We start from the raw sequence: 19926 nt of genomic DNA, 5'->3' as shown, positions 1-19926 counted from the left end.
GAACAGAAGCCTGTCTCACGCCTTCGTGCTGGGGAGGACGGGGGTCAGATTTAAGGGGAAGAGTGTAAAGGGCTGGAAAAGATCAGAAGAGCAGCTGAGCAAGAGCATATTCCGGGGAGGGTGGAGGCGGGCAACCAGGGGTCCTGTGAGCTGTCAGGTTGGCAAAGGGATGTGTGGCAGCAGGGCAGTAAAATCCCAGGAGGCTGAGCCACTGCCAGCCCCCACCCTCGGTGAGGGCTCCCACTGGGTGTTGCCCTCCTGCGGCCCGGAGGCTCCAGAGCGCGTCCCCTCCCGCCAGGCACGCAGTCATCAAACCAGGTCGATGGGCCACTTCTGGTGTCAGGCCCTGTTCTGGGTGCTCGCAGCACTCTGGGCGCTAAGTGTGCACACCTGGGGGCAGGGACAGGGAGGCGGAAGACACAGCTGTCGACCAGGAAATAAGCTTAGACTGCAGAAGTTAATAGAAAGAAAGAAAATCAGTTATAGAGCCTGGAGGGCTTTTCTAAGGGAAGGCGCCTTTTTTTTTTTTAAGGCTGCACGTACAGCATATGGAAGTTCCCAGGTTAGGGGGCTTGAATTGGAGCTGCAGCTGCCGGCCAATGTCACAGCCACAGCAACGCGGGATCCAAGCTGGGTCTGCAACCTACACCAAGCTCACGGCAACGCCAGAGCCTTAACCCACAGAGCAAACCTGCATCCTCCTGGATACTCGTCGGGTTCTTTACTGCTGAGCCACATGGGAACTCCAGGAAGGTGACCTTTGGACAGCGTTCCGGGCGAGAGGCACTGGGGCCGGGGGTGGGGAGGACACGGTGAGCAGGCAGAAGAAGTAACACAGAGATCCTAAGGCAGCCACATATGGAGCGTTTGAGGGGTTAAAAAAGGACAGGCAGGTGAGGCTGGGCAGTGAAGGGTAGAAGAACAGGGGAGGGGACGGCGGTGGCCCCATGGCTGGTCCCACACCATCCTTAGTGCCTGGGCTCATCCCCAGAACAAGAGCCAGCTCCTCAGAAACAGCCCCTGGTCAAATAACCCTCTCTCATCACCGAGGCAGAGGTGGGCTGGGCAGCCTCTTCCTCTCCCTCCTTCCCATTCTCTGTTGTGGTGGTTGTTTATGGCTGTACCCATGGCAAACGGAAGTTCCTGGGCCAGGCACTGAATCCAACCTGCAGCTGTGACCTATACCACAACTGCAGCCACATGGGTCCTTGAGTCCACTGTGCTGGGCTGGGGATTGAACCCGTGCCTCTGCAGTGACCCAAGCTGCTGAGTTGGGTTCTTAACCCACGGTGCCACAGTGGGAACTCCTCATTCTCTGTTTTTTAAACTTTTTTTTTTGCTCTTTTTTTGGGGGGGGGCGCACCTGTGGTATACAGAGGTTCCCAAGTTAGGGGTTGAATCAGAGCTATAGCTGCTGGCCTATGTCACAGCCACAGCAACGCAGGATCTGAACTGTGTCTGAGACCTACACCATAGCTCATGGCAACACCGGATCCTTAACCCACTGAGCAAGGCCAAGGATTGAACCTGCAACCTTGTGATTACCAGTAGGATTCATTTCCATTGTGTCACAATGGGAACACCTACATTTTTAAATGTTTTTAATTTCTTGGCTGTGCCTGTGGCATACAAAAGTTCCCAGGCTGGGGATTGAACCTATGTCAAAGCAGTGCCCCGAGCCAAAGCATGGACAGCATAGGATCCTCAACCCACTAGGCCACCAAGGAACTACTTCTTTTTTTAAAAAAATGGAAATAGGAGTTTCTGTCATGGCTCAGCGGAAGTGAATCTGACTAGTATCCATGAGGATGCAGGTTCGATCCTTGGCCCCGCTCAGTGGGTTAAGGATCTGGCATTGCTGCATGCAGGTCGCAGATGTGGCTAGGATCTGGCATTGCTGTGGTTGTGGTGTAAGCTGGCAGCGCTAGCTTTGATTTGACCCCTAGCCTGGGAACTTCCACATGCCACACATGTGGCCCTAAAAAAAAAGAAATAAAAATGGAAATAGAACTCGTTTACATTGTCATGTTAGTTTCAGGTGTACAGCAAAGTGATTCAGTTATACTTACACATGTATATATTTTTGGTTTTTTTTACACATGTATATATAATTTTTTTTTTCAGATTCTTTTCCCTTATAGGTTATTACAACATCTTGATTATAGTTTTCTGTGGTCTAGACAGGCCCTTGTTGTCCTGCCTCTTGAATTTGCAATAGCCTTGTGTTTGGAGAGACCCTCGCTCACTCAGCAAGCTGGGGGAGGAGGGGCCTTCTTCTTACATGGGCATGATTTTCAGTTCAGGGAGTGAATCACAGACAGTGAGGCACGGGCCCTTGGCTCAGGATTTCCTGGTGTTTCCTGCCTGCGAGAGCAGCCCTGCGATCGGGGGCCGCAGCCCACCACTCCCTGACGTCAACTCTCCTTTTCATGAATGGGTTTCCTTTTCCGTTTGGGAAGACACGACCTCCGTCATCAGTGCATCCATCCTGTCATTCTCACCCTGGCATCTCCTGTTTGGGAAGAAGCAAGTGAACTAACGAGAAGTCGGTGGGTGAGCTCAGCAGGCTGAGGGGGGACTCTGCGGATGGGCTTCTGGGCCACAAGGGGGTTTTCAAGGACAGATGCATCCTTGTTCAGTGTCTTCAGGCGCGACTTGAGAACAGCCGGTGGCTCTGATAGTTTCTGCCCAGACTGCCTGTCCTCCAAGCAGGGTAGGGCGCTCCGAGGCCGACGATCTGGGCCTGTCTTTTATCTCCTCTGCTTAGTCTCACTAACTAGCCTAGATGAGACCTCTTGGAGGAAAGGGTGTTTGTACTGTCATCATGTAAAAATGTAACCATTTGAAAAATTGCTCAACCTCTGAAAACCAATTATTTAAAATTTTTGCAACCTCTAAATGTGCGTGTTGTAGGGCAAAGTCGTAGTTGCCTCACTCTGGTCGTAGCTCTGTTTCAAAGTAGCCACGAAGGCCAGAGGCTCTCAGCGTGTGGCTTTAGGAAGGACTGGGGTCATTGCCTGCTGTTTATACTTAATGTAAATACGTCTTAGTTTAACTTACCGTCCTGTCAATATCTCTGTGTGCTGCTGCCGTTTACTTTAGATCAGAAGTTCCCAGTGGGATGGGGCGATGGGCCTCACGGAAGGCCTCACCCAGAGAAGCACCACGTGCAGAACGAAGCTGCCAGCTCCATTTAGGATGATTGGGATGCTCCTGTGGTCCATGTGGTCCTCACCGCCCAGCATCACGGTGCAGCCTCTCAGCACCTTGACCCTGCAACTACCCTGTACCAGGCGTCATGCAAAAGTGGAACTGAGCAAGGGCTGGTTTCATTCTAGTTCCTGGAAATTAGGCAAGTCGATGATTCACCACTCTAACTTGGAAGGGGTGAATCAAATTCCACCTTGTACTTGTAAAGCTATTGGGACTTAAAGGAAAAATTTAAATCTGAAATACTCCTGGATTGTAAACAATTTAGAAATTCTTTTTTTTTTTTTTTTTTGTCTTTTAAGGGCCAGACCTCCAGCATATGGAGTTTCCCACGCTAGGGGTTGAATTGGAGCTGTAGCTACTGGCTTACACCACAGCCACAGCAACGCCAGATCCAGCCGAGTCTTCAACCTACACCACAGCTCACGGCAATGCCTGATCCTGAACCCACTGAGGGAGGCCAGGGATTGAACCTGAGTCCTCATGGATGCTAGCTGGGTTCGTTAACCACTGAACATAATGGGAACTCCAAAGCGACTTCCTCATTGTTGATTGCTTCCACACTTTTTTTTTTGGCTGCACCTGTGGCATATGGGAAGTTCCCAGGCCAGGGAGGGGGTCAAATCCAGCCGCAGCTGCAAGCTATGATTTATGCCACAGCTATGGCAACATCGATCCTTAACCTCCTGCACCACAATGGGAACTCCTTCCACACTTTTGACATGAACAATGCTGAGATGAACCTTCGTGTATGGAGGTGTAATTGATTTCTTTGGCATAATTCGTTAGAAACAGAATTCAGAATGTTTTGTATCTAGTGTGGCCATAGCTTTTTAACCGCACAATACTTCCCTGGAATAAGTTGGATATGATCATCTTCTAATCCGTTCCCATTCCCAAGTCCTTGCACGTGTGGCTCCTGCCAAGGAAGCACATGATAGAGAGGAGAGTCATCGCTCCTGCCTCTCCCAATACTGCAACTCTTCCTTTTTAAAATTAGCTACAGAAAGTGTTCTTGGCTACACGGGTGAGCTCTTTCAGCCTCTTTGGCCATGGAGCTGTAGTTCTCAGGGGCGGGTCATAGCCACGTGTACGCATTTGGGTGGATGGAGGGTTCTTCACTGAACCTAGACTGGCTGGGCTGAGCTGTTAGTATTTTTTTCTCTTCTTTTTATGGCCACAGGTGCGGCATATAGAAGTTCCCAGTTTAGGAATACAATCCGAGCTGCAGCTGCCGGCCTAAGCCGAAGCATCATGGGATATGAGCCGCATCGCAGGTCACGGTAACACCGTACTCTTAACCCAGTAAGGGAGGCCAGGGATTGAACGCGCGTCCTCCTGGATACTAGTCGGGTTTGTTACCTCTGAGCCCCAGCGGGAACTCCCTGGCTGAGCTGTTCTGTGCCCTGGAGCTGCAGGCTTCGGGGGCTGACAAGGTGAAAATGGTCCGCCTGGGTCTGGTGGGGATTTTCTGTGCTCAGTGAGCCCAGATGAGTCAGCAGTCACCCAGTACTGTACATCCTACCTAACACCTTGGGATGTGTCGGGGGTGGCTCCGGCGGCTGTCAGGTACAGCCGGAACTCTCCTGCGACCTGACAGGTGATGCTCCCCGCCCTCCAGCCCTATCCTGTGTCGAGGCCGAGTCCGGGGATGCGAGTGCTCTCGCCCCGCTCCCCCGTGGCCTGACACTGGCGCGCGGCACACACCTGTGCCCACCTGGCGAGAAACTGAGGCTGCGGGGCGGGGCCGCCTCTGCGCTGCGGCCGCTGCGCGCAGCCCGTGTCCGCGCGCGCCGTTGTCAATAAAGTTCTCACGCGCCGGAAGCGGAAGCGGCGAGTCTCCATGGCGGCGGCGGCTGCAAGGCCGGTGTTCTGGAGGCGCCTGCTGGGCCTCCTGCCTGGCCGCCCCGGGCTGGCTGCGCTCCTGGGGCGCCTGTCCGACCGCCTTGGCAGAAACCGGGACCGCCGGCGGAGGAGGTGAGAGGGCGGCGGGCCGCGGGCGCGCCCGGCCCCGACCCCGCGTCCCCGACGTCGCAGCGAGCCCTTCGCGTCCAGCGCGCGGGCCCGCCTGGGCCCCAGGGCTCCGCCTCGCCGCCGGCTTCCCGGGAGGCGGTGGCCTAGGGCCGCGGGGGCGGGGGGCGAGCCCGGCCTTGGTCCGCGTCCGCTGGAGCGGAGGGGCTGTGTGCGCGCTCCCGGTGGGGGCTGAGTTCGTGCTTCGGTTTGGGTTGTAGCGTGTGAGTGTTGGAGAATCTTCGCGAAAGACACTGTTTGGGTCCGGAGGGGTCTTTTCCTTAAGTAATCCTGGCTGCGAGGTGACTTGGCGGGAGTGAATCAGCCTTGCTGGGATTCTGTGCGTGCAGCATTTCTCATATCCTGCCAGAGAGGGCTGTGAAGCAATCCTGAGTCAGTCGTACTCAGGCGAGGGAAGAGGAACCACTCGAAACCCCTTAGACCTTTCAGAGGGCCTGTGTTCTGGAAAAGTACTGAAGTGAGTTATGGAAATGGTGAAGCAGGCTTTGAAGCAATTCGTTCAGGCAGTGGTCTTTCAAAATAAACATTTGTCAAGGACATGCTGACCTAAGAGGCCTGCTGCTGTTGTGTATATATAGGAATTCTTTTGTGTGCAGATAGTTTTCTTAGAAAAACTCGAGCCTGAACTCGAGCCTTACACTTGTTCCTTAAGAAAAAAAAAAAAAATCTTAGAACCACATCCTTTTGTAGAATTTTTGCCCGTCTTAGAAGCATTTTTATCTGCTGCTGGGGTGAGAGTTGACCTCCTGGCCTTTGGTACAGAGATCTGTGGTCCAGTCATGTGTGCTGATTCTACGTATGGAAAGGGACTTGCTTCATATTGGGTTACGTTGGCAGATTTTCAGCAAAAATTCAAGTTTGACTTAGGGGAACTTTTTGTGATGGAATCAGCACAGGACGGAACTCTTGGAAGCTGAGTGATCAGAAGTGCTTTGAATTTCACACGAGCGAACCCAGTGGGAGTGGGGTGTAGAGGAGGTGCCCCCCCCACTTCTGTAATTCGTGCTTGGGAAAGACCTGTTCTTTCAGTTGAGTAGTGAAGTCATATGACTTCTACATCCTGGCGTCAAACCACTGAGAGATTTGGTTTAAAGTTTCAGAAAAAAATGTTCTCAAGGACAATATGTTTAGATCGTTTTGTCATTTCCCCGTATGTATTTAAACGATACAAGAAACAGTTCATGATTAATCATTGTGTAACATTGAGATTGATTGCTAAAGGACGTTGGGGCAATTGCCACAAGTTCTTTTAAGACAGACATTTCTCTTGAGTGTTTATGGGGGAGAGGGACTGTGGGGGAGTGGGGATAGTCTGATTTGATGTCCCCAAGTCTTTTTTTTTTTTTTTTTTTTTTTCCCGTAAATAGCATCAGTGAACACAGCTGTTGTGGCTCCAAAGTTGTTGTGGCTCCACATTTCTTTTTGGTTAAGGTGAGAGAGAGTTGTTTCTCCGGGTCAGCAATTAAACCAGGAACTCAGTTAATTCACAAACACAGAAACACAAATGGCAGAAATATGTGTTTGAGGGAGTTCCCGTCGTGGCTCAGTGGTTAATGAATCTGACTAGGAACCATGAGGTTGTGGGTTCAATCCCTGTCCTTGCTCAGTGGGTTAAGGATCCGACGTTGCTGTGAGCTGTGGTGTAGGTGGCAGACTCGGCTCGGATCCTGTGTTGGCTGTGGCTCTGGTGTAGACAGCTCTGATTAGACCCCTAGCGTGGAAACCTCCTCAGGTGCAGCCCTAGAAAAGACAAAAAGAAACATGTGTTTGATAGTCCTTGAGATGACACTATGTGAGGAGGGAAGAGAAAGGCTTTGAGCAGTGTTGTTAAATTACTTTTGATGAGCACTGTGGGTTTCTGATCCTTCCTTTCCCTCACTCGGTTTGCAGATTTTTTTCTGCTTCTCTGTGGCCTGGGTGTTTGGGGTTACTCATGTCTGTATGGCCACTCACCTCTGTTGGCTGCTGACTTTCGTTTCTTCTCCGTTGATCAGTTGCACCTCCCAATTCCTCATTCCCCGAATGATGTGGTTTCTTGTAACTCTGATCATTGATTCATTGATAATAGTTCTGCGTAGTCACGAACTCAATTTATTTTAGATTTTAGCTTGCCGATCTGACTCAACTGTTGGAGTCCCTGGCGAATCCTCGTGGCTTTGGGGATTGGCCGAGAGGGAACAACGGTTCTTTACTGCGGTGGTTTCCTTGTAGTTAGAGACAGCTGTCGGAACCGAGAACGCTACTTGAAATTACTTCTAATTAATGATCCAGAAAAACTTGTTTTTCTTCAGCAGGCATCAGACTCATTATCATGGACAGCTGGTGTCACTGGCTTGTTCGGGTGCACAGATAGAGCCCTGCTGTGCCGTGCTAGTAGGTTCCAAGGAAACAAAAAGATAGCCCCACTTTCAAGGTGCTCAGACCCCTCAACAGACCATAATAGTCAAGTGAGGTAGAAAAGGTTTTGGGGAGTTTCTGTTGTGGCTCAGTGGTAATGAACCCAACCAGGGTCCACGAGGATGTGGGTTCGATCCCTGGTCTCACTCAGTGGGTTAGGGATCCGGCGTTGCCGTGAGCTGTGGTGTGGCTGTAGGCTCCGATTTGACCCCTACCCTGCGAACTTCCATATGCCACCAGTTCAGCCCTAAAAAGACAAAAAAGAAGAAAAAGTCATGGCAGCACCTGAGGCACACCTGGAAGTCACAGAAGGCTTCCTGGTGGTGGTGATCTTTTGCAGGCATGGGCTTCGTGAGGAGGGGAAGGCAGTGTTCCAGGAAGGGGAGCCGGTGATGTGGGTCCATGATGGTGGCGGCCGCCCGGAGCAGCCCTGAGGTTCCGCAGGCGCTGACCATTGCCCGGAGCTGCCTGGCGGGGCTGAGGAGGGGCTGCAGGGAGAGAGAGGAGCTGGACGGAGACCTAGGGAGGCGGGCGCTGAGATTCCCTGTGCCTGAGGCGGTGGAACGTCTCTGAAGTCAGGGACCGTGGAAAGAGAAGCGAGGGTTGGGCTGGAAGCAGCTCCGGTGGAGGGTGCGCAGGGGGAGCGCCGAGGGAGCAGGTCACGCCTCTGCCCTGGGGGGCCCATGCGTGGAAACGCGGAGAGAGGAGGGCCGGGTGCAGGGGACGATGAAGAGTTTGGGGCCCGACCCTCAGCACGTGCAGGCGCTCCCCCTTCCAGATGCGCGTGGCGGATCTGGTGTGCACGCGAGGGAGACAGAAACTTGAGGTCATTTCTTGGAGTCATCGGTCGCCACAAAATTGACTTGTTACTTGGAGGAGGTGAGACCTAGTAGGAAGAGTGTTAAGGGGACGGTCGTTTCTGATCGAGCTTGCCTGCCATACAAGGAAGTATTTTCTCTCTGTCTCCTTTGCCTTTTTGAAGAAACTGTTCTCAATTTGAGCGATGTGTATAGAAGAGTCTTTTTTTTTTTTTTTTTTTTTTTTTTTAAATATTTTTAAAGGGCCGCACCTGTGGCATAAGGAGATTCTCAGACTCAGGCCCAAATCGCAGCTACAGCTGCCGGCCTGCGCCACAGCCCTGTCTGCAGCCTACCCTCCAACTCATGGCAACGCCTGATTCCCCCCCCCGCCCCCCGCCAACCCACTGAGTGGGCCAGGGATTGAACCTGCATCCTCATGGATACTAGTTGGGTTCTTAACCTGCTGAGCCACAGCGGGAACTCCCAGGGAAGTCTTTATTTTTAAAACCCAAGTTCGGTTTTCTTTATTCTAGGTGTGTCTGTGTGTCGGGGTGGGGTGGGGCTGGGGCGTCCTCTGTTTCCTGAGTAGGAAGAAGTGGGCCTGACCAGCAAAGTGTTCCTACTGTTGGATTTTCCTACCTTGTGATGCCAGGGCCACACACTCTTGTTCAACTTCTAAGTAGTTTCTACTCTGAGGGGCCATCAGATTTCCAGAAATTACTTTTTCTTTGAAGTTTCTGATGCTGGGACCCAGTCCCCTTTACTCATTCAAGTTTATTTTTTAAAATTTAATTTTATTGGGACATAGTTGACTCATTTGAGGGTTTTTTTTTTTTTTTTTGGGTTTTTTTTTTTTTTTTCCCCCTCTCCCTATTTTTGGCTCCTCAAGGCACATGGAGTTCCCAGGCCAGGGATCAGATCTGAGCCGTAGCCGCGACCTAAGCTGCAACTGTGGCAGTGCCTGATCCTTAACCCTCTGTGCCGGGTCAGGGATCGAACCTGTGTCCCAGGGCTCCAGCTAGGCCGCTGATCCCATTTCACCTCCGCAGGAATTCATTTGAATTTAGTGAAGCCATCTCTTGGTTATTATAGCAGTAGAATGGGTGGGAGTGGGGTCTTTAGGTCAAAACATGATTTCCCCCAAATAATTAAAATTGAATCTTGCAGAGAATTAAAATAAAATCTGCAAAGAATTGGCTTTGAAATTGTAGCTTTACGAGGTGAATAGTAACGTGAGAACCCTCTGAGCCCATTGCTGCTGGTCACGAATCAGCCTGGGTCCATCAGTTGTGTGCTGTAGCTAGGTAGAAACCAGCTGGGATGAAAGGGTTCTGCCAGATAATCCCCTGGTAAACACGTGATCTGACTAATGTAAACCAGCCCTCTTCAAGGCTGCTGGGAAGTCAGGCTGGGGGAAGCCGTTTGGATTGGTGGAACCGGTGATAGGGTCTCAGCCCTGGCTCTGCCTGGGGCCTCTGGCTGCTGAGGTGTGTCCTGGGTTTCTGGCCCCTCCATGTAGTCAGCGTCCTTCTGGACAAGCCCAGAGGAGGGTCGTCTGGACCCGCGGGGGGCCACGTGCTGGCAGCGCCGGCCTCCCCTGTCTGGCTCCTTGTGGGAGTGCAGCTGGGCTCTCGGTCTTCTGTGACCTACGGGAATCCACACTGTTTCCCTTCCTCAGTGAGGTCTTGCATTAGTCAGGGAGGGCTGCCTGCTGCCCGGGCTGCAGGAAGTCTGGTCCCTTCGTGTAGTTTCTCGAGCCTTTCTCAGGAAGTGTTATGACTGTTGCTCTGTTCTCATCAGCTCACCTCTTTACGTTCCAGTGTGTATGACAGGGGGGCGGGCGGCGGGGTGTTTCTTAAAAAATAGTTTCTGAAAATACTGCAATCCGGAGAGCTCAGTTTCTTTTAAAAACTTCTTTCTCTTTTTGTCATTTTGTACAGATTTGGGTGGGCTCTAAGTCACAGAGTTGGTACCAGGAATCTGAAGGTAGAGTTTCCAAAGAGCTGTGGGCCTTTAGACCACGACCCTGAGCACCCAGTGCGGACGCCGAAGTGGTGCTCTGTGCAGTGCAGGGGACAGAGCTCCTGTGCCGTTGCCTTTCCTTGGTGGCATCTCAGCTGCCCCTTGGCAGCCTGGTCAGCCCTCCACGCATGCTGGCACGCATCCAGACAGAGGGAGAACACAAGGTGTGGCAGAATTTTTCTGCGTAACACTTGCAACTTCATTTTTTAATTTTTATTTTTTGTCTTTTTGGAGCCGCACCTGCAGCATATGGAGGTTCCCAGGTTAGGGGTCTAATCAGAGCTGTAGCCTTCAGCCTGCGCCACAGCAACGTGGGATCCGAGCCACGTCTGTGACCTACACCACAGCTGACGGCAATGCCGGAATCCTTAACCCACTGAGCGAGGCCAGGGATTGAACCCGAAACCTCATGGTTCCTAGTCGGATTCATTAACCCCTGAGCCACGACGGGAACTCCTTTTTTTTTTTTTTTTTTTTTTTTACCTTGCAACTTCAAAGTGGTGGAATGGAAAACTCCTGTCTCCCCATGAAAAGGAGAAATGGCTTCTCCCACTTCCCATGGCTTCCTCTGCAGGTAGATGTGTTCGTGGCATCTCAGCAGCTGTTCTCTCGCTCTTTCGGTGTGGCCAGCAAAAACCGAAATTTTTTTTTTTTTTTTTTTTGTCTTTTTTTTTTTAAAGGGCTGAACTCACGGCACATGGAGGTTCCCAGGCGAGGAGTCTAATCGGAGCTGTAGCCGCCAGCCTACACCACAACTACAGCAGCACCAGATCCAAGCCACATCTGTGACCTGTACCACAGCTTACAGCCATGCTGGATTCTAAACCTACTGAATGAGGCCAGGCATCGCACCTGCATTCTCATGGATACTACTTAGCTTCCTTTCCACTGAGCCACGAGAGAAACTCTCTCTTTTTTTTTTTTTTTTTTTTTTTTTTTAAGGGTCTCAGGCTGATGGAAATTCCCAGGCTAAGGGTCTAATTGGAACTGCAGCTGCCAGCCTATGGCACAGCCACAGCAGTGCCAGATTTGAGCTGTGTCTGTGAGCTACACTGTAGCTCATGGCAGTGCCAGATCCTTAACCCACTAAGGGAGGCCGGGGATTGAACCCTCATCCTCATGGGTACTGTTTGGGATCGTTATCACTGAGTCACAGTGGGAACCCCTTGGCTGGCTACTCTTTTTTTTAAAAAAATATTTTATCTTATTTTGCCTTTTAGCGCTGCACCCGCAGCATATGGAGGTTCCCAGGCTAGGGGTCGAATCGGAACTGTAGCCGCCGGCCTACACCACAGCCACAGCAACACCAGATCCAAGCTGCGACAGTGCCCTCACCACAACTCACAGCAACGCTGGATCCTTAACCCACTAAATGAGGCCAGAGATGGAGCCCGCAACCTCATGGATGCAGTCAGATTTGTCTCTGCTGCGCCATGATGGGAACTCCTTGGCTGGCTACCCTTGAGCGCAAACCCTGCTGCTGTCCTGTGCCTCTTATCAGTTGGGGCAGGTGCATCATCCGTCTAGGACTGCCTGGGAGGCCAGGCAGGCTCCTGCTGTCCTTGCCTAGCAGTGGTCCTTGACCCAGGGACAGGAGTGTCACTGCATGCTGTCCTTGGTCAAAGCAGTTCAGCTGTGGATTCCTTTTAGGGATGGTGGGAAGAAACTTCATACCTTGCCCTCCTGGAGTTACCCCTATCTGCCCAGGCTCCTCTCTGGGTGGAGAAAGGACGGGCCCCAGGTCAGGGGCGGGGGATGGGGGTGGGGGCTAGGGGGTGTGTGTCCTCGGTATTTAGGCCCAGCCCATGCCCCAGCTCAGGAATTCGCCTGCAGATTCCACAGGAAGCCCTAAATCACGTGGCTGAGCCTTTACCCTGAAGCATGTGGGTGGTGGCTGGAGCCTGCGGGTTGGAGAGGATGCCGACCCAGTTCACCTGTTCACCTTGAGAATCGTGGGCCGGGGTTGATTTTGCCTTGTTTGTTGCTGCTTCTGTGCTGGCTCAGGACTCTAGTGAAGAAGTTTGGCTGCCTGACTCTGAGGTCCAGGGTGCCCCCTGCCCTGGCCTTGGCCCTGGCCCTGTTCTCTAAACTTCCCCCATAGTCTGGAGTAAAGCAGTGAGAGGGTGGCAGAACTTTATTATCTGGCCCCCCAGCCCCCGCCACTTCCTCCTCCCTGTAACCAGAAACGGGAGCGAGATGGTATCTAGAAAGAGATGATTCAGGGGAGCCCAGGTCTTGATGTGGAAACTGTGCGTGTGCAGGGTTAGTTCTCTAAATGGTGAGTGTGACAGCTCTGCCTCTTGCGTAGAGTAACCACAGCTCCCTGCCGCCCCGGGTCTCTTGGGGGTTTGGTTTTTGACTTGGGCCAGGGGTTTCTCAGTAAAGCTTGCTGGAGGGAGGGGAGTTGCTTGTGCAGGTGCTGGGCCCCCGGGGCAGCACGTGCCGTGGCCAGCCCCGGGACAAACCTTCTCTAAGGTTCCCAGGAGTGAGTTAGTCGTGGAGAGCGGGCCCTTGGCCCCGTAGGGTTCTGGCCGAGATGGAAGGGGAACGGCCGGGGCTTGGCTGGGGTGCTGCAGTTAGGCTGAGTGTCTGGCTGTGGTCTCCCCGTCTGTGCCGTCGCCCGGGGCCTTTCTAAGAGCCCGCTCCTCTGGAGCGCCTTCCTCGGCACTGTCAGGTGGCGCTGCGGGTCGGGTCTCCTCCCCAGTGTATCCCAGAGGCCCAGCTGGCTGGTTCCTTCTCTAACGAAAGTAAACCCGTCAGTACGCCGACTGGGCAGGAAGCAGCACTCAGAGCCCGAGGCCCTGGGGCTGCTGCCCTCAGCCCCGCCACTGGGCCCCTCTGCCCTCCGTGCACTCGCTGTGTCTTCTCCGGGCGCCCTGAGACCCTCCTGGTTTTTTCTGGTGCAGGTGGCTCGGAGCACTTGTGGTCTACATCCCCGGGCTCGCAGCCCTCGGTGTGGGGGTGCTGGGGCACCTCTGCAGCAGCTCAGGCACCAGCAGCTCCCCTTGTTGGTCCCTTGGAGCACACGCACTGGCTGTCTGCTTTGAGCTTTGTTTAATTAGTTTGAGCTTTTTCTTTTGAGTTCTTTTCTATTTCAGGTGTGTGTGCGGGTGAGGCCGCCAGGTCGGTGGGTGGTGAGCTGGCGCCCGCTCAGGGCCTCCTGTGGGCGCCTGGATTCAGGCCCTGGTGGGTGCTTGTCTCCAAGGGTTGCCGCTGGCCAGAGGTGTTTGCTCACCTTCCTTTCTGGGAGCTGCTCTGAGCCCCTTGGCTCCTTGGAGGGCCGCGTGCGGGGACTGGCTGTGTGGCCTGGGGCGGCCGCAGATGCCCGGCTTCCTTTGCATCGGGCCTGGGCGCCAAGTGCCGTGAGCCCGGGAGATCCATCGCGCGTACGGGGCTGTGGCTTGTCCACCTCAGCCGGACCGGGTTTAGCTACTGGGTGTAGACCCTTGGCTTGCTTCGGGCTTCAGGGTCACGGATTGTTGCACATCTCGCCCGTTCTCAGGGCTGTCCGCTGGGCTGAAGACCCCCCCTCCTCCGTGGAAGGTGGCCTTGAGCCCTGTGGGAGCCCGGCCTCCGCCTGGGCTTTGCCGCAACCCCTGGTTCCGCGTCCAGCCCTTGGTTTGCGAGTGGCTGCCTGTAACCGGAAGCCGGAGGAGTGTAGCAAGCCCAGGGCCCACCTCTTTGGAGGCGGTGGGACCCAGTAGCCTGACCCTAACTCTAACCTCTGCTCCAAGGCCTGGGGCGAATCCTGGCGTTCCGGGGTCCAGAGGGCCAGCCCCCTCCCCCCCCCACTAAAGTGTTCTTGGCAGTTAGTCTGCTGTGACGGACGGGTGGGCTTTCTGGGAAGCACAGCTGTGGGCCATCTGGCGGGTGTGTGGGGACATGCACAGACCCTGGGACTCAGCGCTTTATCATGAGCAAGTGGATGAGGTCATCTTCCTGGAATCTGGCCCTCCAGGCCTTGGGCGTTGGGGTGTCCTTTCCCCGAGTCCCTCTTGAGGCCACGCCGGAGGTCCCACGCTGAGAGGGTCTTCCTGTGGCTTTGCTGGAATGAGCGCCTGGCTGCGCAGTGCCCATCACCCGAGGGAGACCAGGGTCATTGGGCAGGGACACGGGGACCACACTCTCGGTCTCAGTGGGCTAGAGCCCACCAGCAATGGGGTGTGACCCCCGAGGAAGCCTGTCCGCTGGCGAAGAGGCGGTTGTCACTGCTGGCCCGTCTTGAGATGGCTCTTTCCCTCTGCTTGGGCTTCGGCTTTTCTCTCCATGTCTATTACAGTGAAGACCTGAGTTTTCTGGGCTCTTCCCTGAGTAAAAGCCCGTTCATCTCATCAGGCAGACAGTGGGGTGGGCGGGGGGGTCTGGGTGGCAGTCAGCAGACTTGCCCTTGCCCTGGGCAGCCTCCGGTGGCTTTCTGCAGGTGGGTTGTTGGGAGCGCCGGGGGAGGACTAACCGGGCAGTGGCTTTTCTGAGTTTACTCGTGGCTGCTCTAAATCTTGAGTTGTTTGTAATCAACTTAAAGTCTGGGGCTTATCCATAGGCTTTGGCACAGCTCAAGTTGCTCAACTTGTAGGGGCTGAAGAAAAATTCTTTTACAGAGTTTGGGGCTCCCCTAAAATGGTCTAGAAAATCTAAAGTTGGTAAAAAGAAAAGTCCTTCTCTGCCCACTGAAGAGACTTCCAAGGAAGTACCTGAGAAGTGTGCCCCTTTGTGTGTCTCTGTACCCAGGTCACCATGGCTGTTGGCTCCGCTGCTGTCCCCAGCCGTCCCCCAGGTCCCCTCGCCTCCTTGCTGCCTGTGTCCAGAGGGCGTGCATCGCTTCCAGTGGATCCGAAGCCTGGTTCCAGAGTTTGGGGTCTCCAGCTCTCACGTCAGGGTGCTTGCTTCGCCAGCAGAGTTTTTTGAGCTCATGAAGGTAAGTTGTGTCTGAAAGAGACAGGGTCAGACGTTGCGTCAGAGGCTTCGGGGCATAAGCTTGGGCGAGTCCTGGACTGAAACACCTTCTGTTCTGGAAGCTTTTGGTGGCTTCTCAGTTCATCCACGTGGATTCTGCCTGTTGGCTTTTTCAGCTTCCCAAATGGCTGAGTTGAGCCATGGTCCGAAGCTCTCCTGGGTGGCTCATGTCTCAGGTTGGATGGCTCAGGGCTGAGGCGCTGAGGGTCAGGTCGTGGGTTTGGTTCTTGGTGGACAGAATTGATGGCCTTTGTTCTGTGTTGGAGCCGGAGACTGACTAGGGGGAGGTTAGTGGGGCCTCGGTGACCACACGGGCACGTCCCTGCTGAGGACGCCCAGGAAAGAAGGACCCTCATTCTGGTTAGGGCACCAGAGACCCCTGTCCCTGGCAGCATCTCCAAAGCACAGTCCTCCACCCAGCAGAGAAGGGAAATGAGGGCCACAGGACCCGTGGGGAGGGGCTGGGAGCCCCGCGGCCTGAAGAGGCGTGTACAGGGCACCGGGACAATCCGGGCGTCTGGTTTTAGGTCTCCGAATCCCGGTTCTTCTCTGCGAGTCTGTCCAAAGTTTGTACCCTGTCTCTCCTGGTAGAGATGCTGAGCTTTGCTTTCCACACGGGGCTCAGGTGGTCCTGCTGCGTCTAGTTATTGGTGGTTAAACTGCGCATTGGAGTGAAGTAATTCAGTGCCGCCTGAGGGGTTCCGAGTTCAGATTCACAGAGGCGGTGGAGTTATGGTCTGATGGGGTCAGAGGGAACACCCCGGGAGATAGCAGGACACCATTAGCCGTTCCTTGTCCTGCAACAAACTCGAGTTCATTTGTCCTTGTAAAAATTTTTTAAACTTTTCTTTATTTTTATTTTTTGGGGCCACCCCGAGGCATATCGTGTTCCTGGGCCAGGGATCAGATTTGAGCTGCAGTAGAGAACTGGGCCTCAGCTGTGGCAATGCCGGATCCTTAACCCACCAGCAGTCGAACCCGAGTTCTCATGGTTAGCACTGAACCGTGGGGACGCCTCTGTTTTGTGTATAATGGTGTGTATATATTTTTTTGTTTGTTTGTTTTTTGCTTTTTAGGGCCACACTTGCAGCCTGTGGAAGTTCCCAGGCTAGGGGTCCCATCGGAGCTACAGCTGCCGGCCTACACCACAGCCACAGCAGTCGGGGTCCGAGCCGTGTCTGCCACCTACACCACAGCTCACGGCATCCCTGGATCCCTGACCCTCTGAGCGAACCCACTTCCTCATGGATGCTAGGTGGATTCGTTTCTGCCGTGCCACAGTGGGAACGCCCATGAGTGTGTACGTGTGACCCCCCCCCCAAACTCCTGACGTGTCCCTCCCTCCTCGAGTTTACTTGAATGCTTGCAGGCCTTCTCTCCGTGGCCCAGTCTTGTGTAGATCCACACTTAGCGTGGTTTCTGGGGACTCGTTTCAGTACACTCTGTGTGTGTGCACACTCTCCCCCGCACTGCTCGCCTTTCCTCGGGCCTCGTCTGTGTGTTGCTGCTGCTGAGGCTGTATGCTCTTGGCTCCTCCCTGGCCCTCTGCTCGGCTGGAAGAAACAGGTTTTTCAGAGGAGGTTCTTCCTCGTGTCCCAGTCAGCTCCGGGTCGAAGGCGGACCGAGTCCCCACTTGGGGCTCCCTGGCCTGGAGGCCACACTGTGCACCTGCCTGCGGTGGCTGGGGCTTGGCCAGCAAGCAGCCCAGGCCCCTGAGCCATGGGCAGTGTCTCTTGACACGTTCCAGACTGAGCAGGCCGTGTTTCTCCCCAGGACACCCCCTGAGAAGGGGGTGCAGTGTGGTGACTGCCTGGCGCCCAGGCCTTCGTTCCAGCCGAGCTCATCCTGGAGGCCGGGGCTGTGGCGCGCAGTCACCCGGTCTTCCGCTGTCCCAGCTCAGGGCCCTACGCTGTGCTGTCTTCCCCTCTTTCCTCGGTTTCCATGCTCCCTTTCCCCACAAGCAACCATCGAATGAATAACCAAACGGAGGAAACAGCCAGCATAGGCAGTTGTTCCTCGCTTGTAAGCCTTTTCCGGGGTGTGTTGGTGTGTGAGTCCCGATGCCCCCTTCCTGCGTTGACCGAGCAGGCTGTGGGCGCCCTCTCGAGCCTGCCCCGAGGTGGTGCTGCCTGTCGCCCTGCCAGGGCCTCCGTGGGGGCCTGGCCACTTGGCCGGGGAGAGGGTCCCTTGACTTCCCGTGGCCGCAGCCGGTCGAGGGAGAGGACACCGGCTGTTGGGACCGATGCGTCATCTTTGAACATGTGTGTGCTGAGTGTGCAGGTACCTGTCTGTCTGCATTGCAGACGTATTACACGCTCATTATAAACCCCGGCCGTGCAGATGGGGGCAGAGTGCAGGTTCCAACCGGCACCCCTCTGGCTCTGCTTCTTGGACGCACCTGCACACACACGCACACACACATGCACACATACACGCATGCACCTGTGTGCGGGGTTGGGGAGGTGAAGACAGGGCGCCGGTGTGCAGTCTGTTGAGGGATTTGCTCCTGTCGCCGAAGTGCTCTGTGGACAGGCCCTCCGGCTGCGCTGCACGCTCTCCTGCATGCGCGTGGCTGTGCTGCGCCTTGCAGCGCGGCTGGCCGACGCTTCCCTTTCGGGATACGTCCTTAACTGACTGCACTGCAAGGGACCTCCTGTTTTTTTAAAATTTTCACCAGGGAAGTCTTGGCTGTAAATATTAATTGGTGAGGGTATACGATGGTCCAGCTTGGAGTGTTATTTGCCTCCAATGACAAGGGACTTTATCTTTCTCGGTGAACTGTGAAAATGATGATTGTGTGCCCGTTGTGGCTCATTGGAAACGAATCTGACTAGTACTATCCACGAGGACGCAGGTGTGATCCCTGGCCTCGCTCCGTGGGTTAAGGATCCCGCATTGCCATGAGCTGTGGGGTAGGTCGAAGCTGTGGCTCGGATCTGGTGTGGCTGTGGTGTAGCCGGCGGCGATAGCTCCGATTCAGCCCCGAGTCTGGGACCCTCCGTGTGCCGGGGATGTGGCCCTAAGAAACTGAAATTTCCTCGCTAGAGCATACAGCTCAAAGCAGAAAACGGCGGTCGTGACTTTCGAGTTGTTTCTCCTCCTCAGGGGCAGATAAGAGCAGCCCAGCGGCGAGTGGTGATGGCGTCGCTCTACCTGGGGACGGGCCCTTTGGAGCAGGAGCTGGTAAGCTTTCGGGGGTGGTCCTGGTGGCAGCTGAAACATGCTGAAAACCTCGGAGTGGGCGGCGCGAAGCCTGGGGGTCGAGCTGCCCTCCTTGGCCTGGGTCTCCTGGGCAGCTCTTGCTCTCGTCGCCTCAGGCCTTGGGGCCTGTCGGGAGGACCGCTGAGCGAGGCGCGGGGAGGGCTGACCCTGGGCCGCCGGGCGTGTCGGCCTTGCCGGCCGTGTCCTCCTCACTCCACACAGGGCCCTGGGCCGCTCTGCCTGCCGGGCTGGGGCTCTGCATCCTGCGCCCCGCAGGTCACATCTGGCCGCCGTCTGCATGTGTGTGTCCTCCGGGCTGGGGATGGTTTTTACATTTTCAGATGATGATTGGCAGGCATGGAAAAGAGAAACAATATTTGTGCCACATGAAAGGCATGTGAAATTCAGATTTCTGCGTCTGTGCGTAAAGCTCTGTTGGAACACAGCTGCCGTCATTGGTTTTTGTCGTCTGTGGCAGTGGCAGGACTGAGTAACGGTGACGGAGGCCATCTGGCCTGCAAAGCCCCAAATATTTACTCTTACAGAAAAGCTTTGCCGACTCGTATCAGACCATGAGCTGGCAAGCAGGTCGGCCTGGCCGCTGCCTTTGCCAGGGGCTGGTGTGGGCACCTGGGCTGGCTGGGTGCCACGCTCGTCCCTTGCAGTGAGACCGGTGTGGGGTGGGGGAGCGGGGTCTCCGGTTTCACAGGGGAGTGTCCTGGAGGGCCAGCCCGGCGAGGGTTGGCGCGTGGGCAGAATCTGTAGGTTGAGCGGGAGTGAGGGTGCGTGAGGTCTCCGCGTTGTCCTGGCCTGGACGGCTCTCCTCTGACGAAGTGAAATGGGCCCGCTGCCCACAGGAAGTATTGTTTCTTGGTCCATCCTTGTTCAGAAACCCCTGGGGAGGAGCTGGGAGAACAGGGATCGTGGTCGGAAGGCGAGGGGTCGGGTGGGGAGCATGGGAGCGCCCAGCCCTTCCCTTCCGTCTGAGGAGGGGGCCCCCTGGCTTTCAGGACGTGCTTGTAGCCGGCAGCTTGGGAGGCCCGTTTGTTCTCCAGGGAGAAGAGTCCCACGTCCAGCCCCTGGGCAGTTGCATCCTGGATTCATTATTCATCCCTTCAGCAAATATTTACCAAGTGCTGGGCACGTGTAGGGCACTGTTTGTTGGGTGTCTGTGAGGCCATCTGTTGGAACGTGTGGGAGCTGGTGTCTTAGCAAGCGTCTCCGAGGGGCGAGGTCCCTGCTGCCTGGGCGCCTCTGCCCCCGGAGCCCTGTCTCCCTGTGAGGCCGGGCTGCGGGCGCTGTCTTCTGATCC

General features: G+C 54.9%; 1 protein-coding gene across 3 annotated transcripts in view; it reads left to right on the top strand.

The window, feature by feature from the left end:
• The window catches only part of PGS1 (phosphatidylglycerophosphate synthase 1), a 39426-nt gene continuing 24513 nt past the window's right edge, over positions 5014 to 19926 (top strand). For 2 of the 3 annotated variants that reach the window (XM_021066522.1, XM_021066523.1), the window contains exons 1-3: positions 5014 to 5187; positions 15189 to 15375; positions 18519 to 18596. In XM_021066522.1, coding sequence (XP_020922181.1) covers positions 5054 to 5187; positions 15189 to 15375; positions 18519 to 18596 — 399 coding nt within the window. In that variant the 5' untranslated portion in view covers positions 5014 to 5053. Of the gene's footprint in view, positions 5188 to 15188; positions 15376 to 16303; positions 16448 to 18518; positions 18597 to 19926 lie in introns of those variants that run through there. The other variant, XM_021066524.1, reaches the window with a different exon arrangement.

This window comes from Sus scrofa, chromosome 12 (genome assembly GCF_000003025.6).
Source record: "Sus scrofa isolate TJ Tabasco breed Duroc chromosome 12, Sscrofa11.1, whole genome shotgun sequence".
Taxonomy (NCBI): domain Eukaryota; kingdom Metazoa; phylum Chordata; class Mammalia; order Artiodactyla; family Suidae; genus Sus; species Sus scrofa.
The sequence above is the reverse complement of the archived record's forward strand: the minus strand, read 5'-3'. Positions and strand labels throughout refer to the sequence as shown.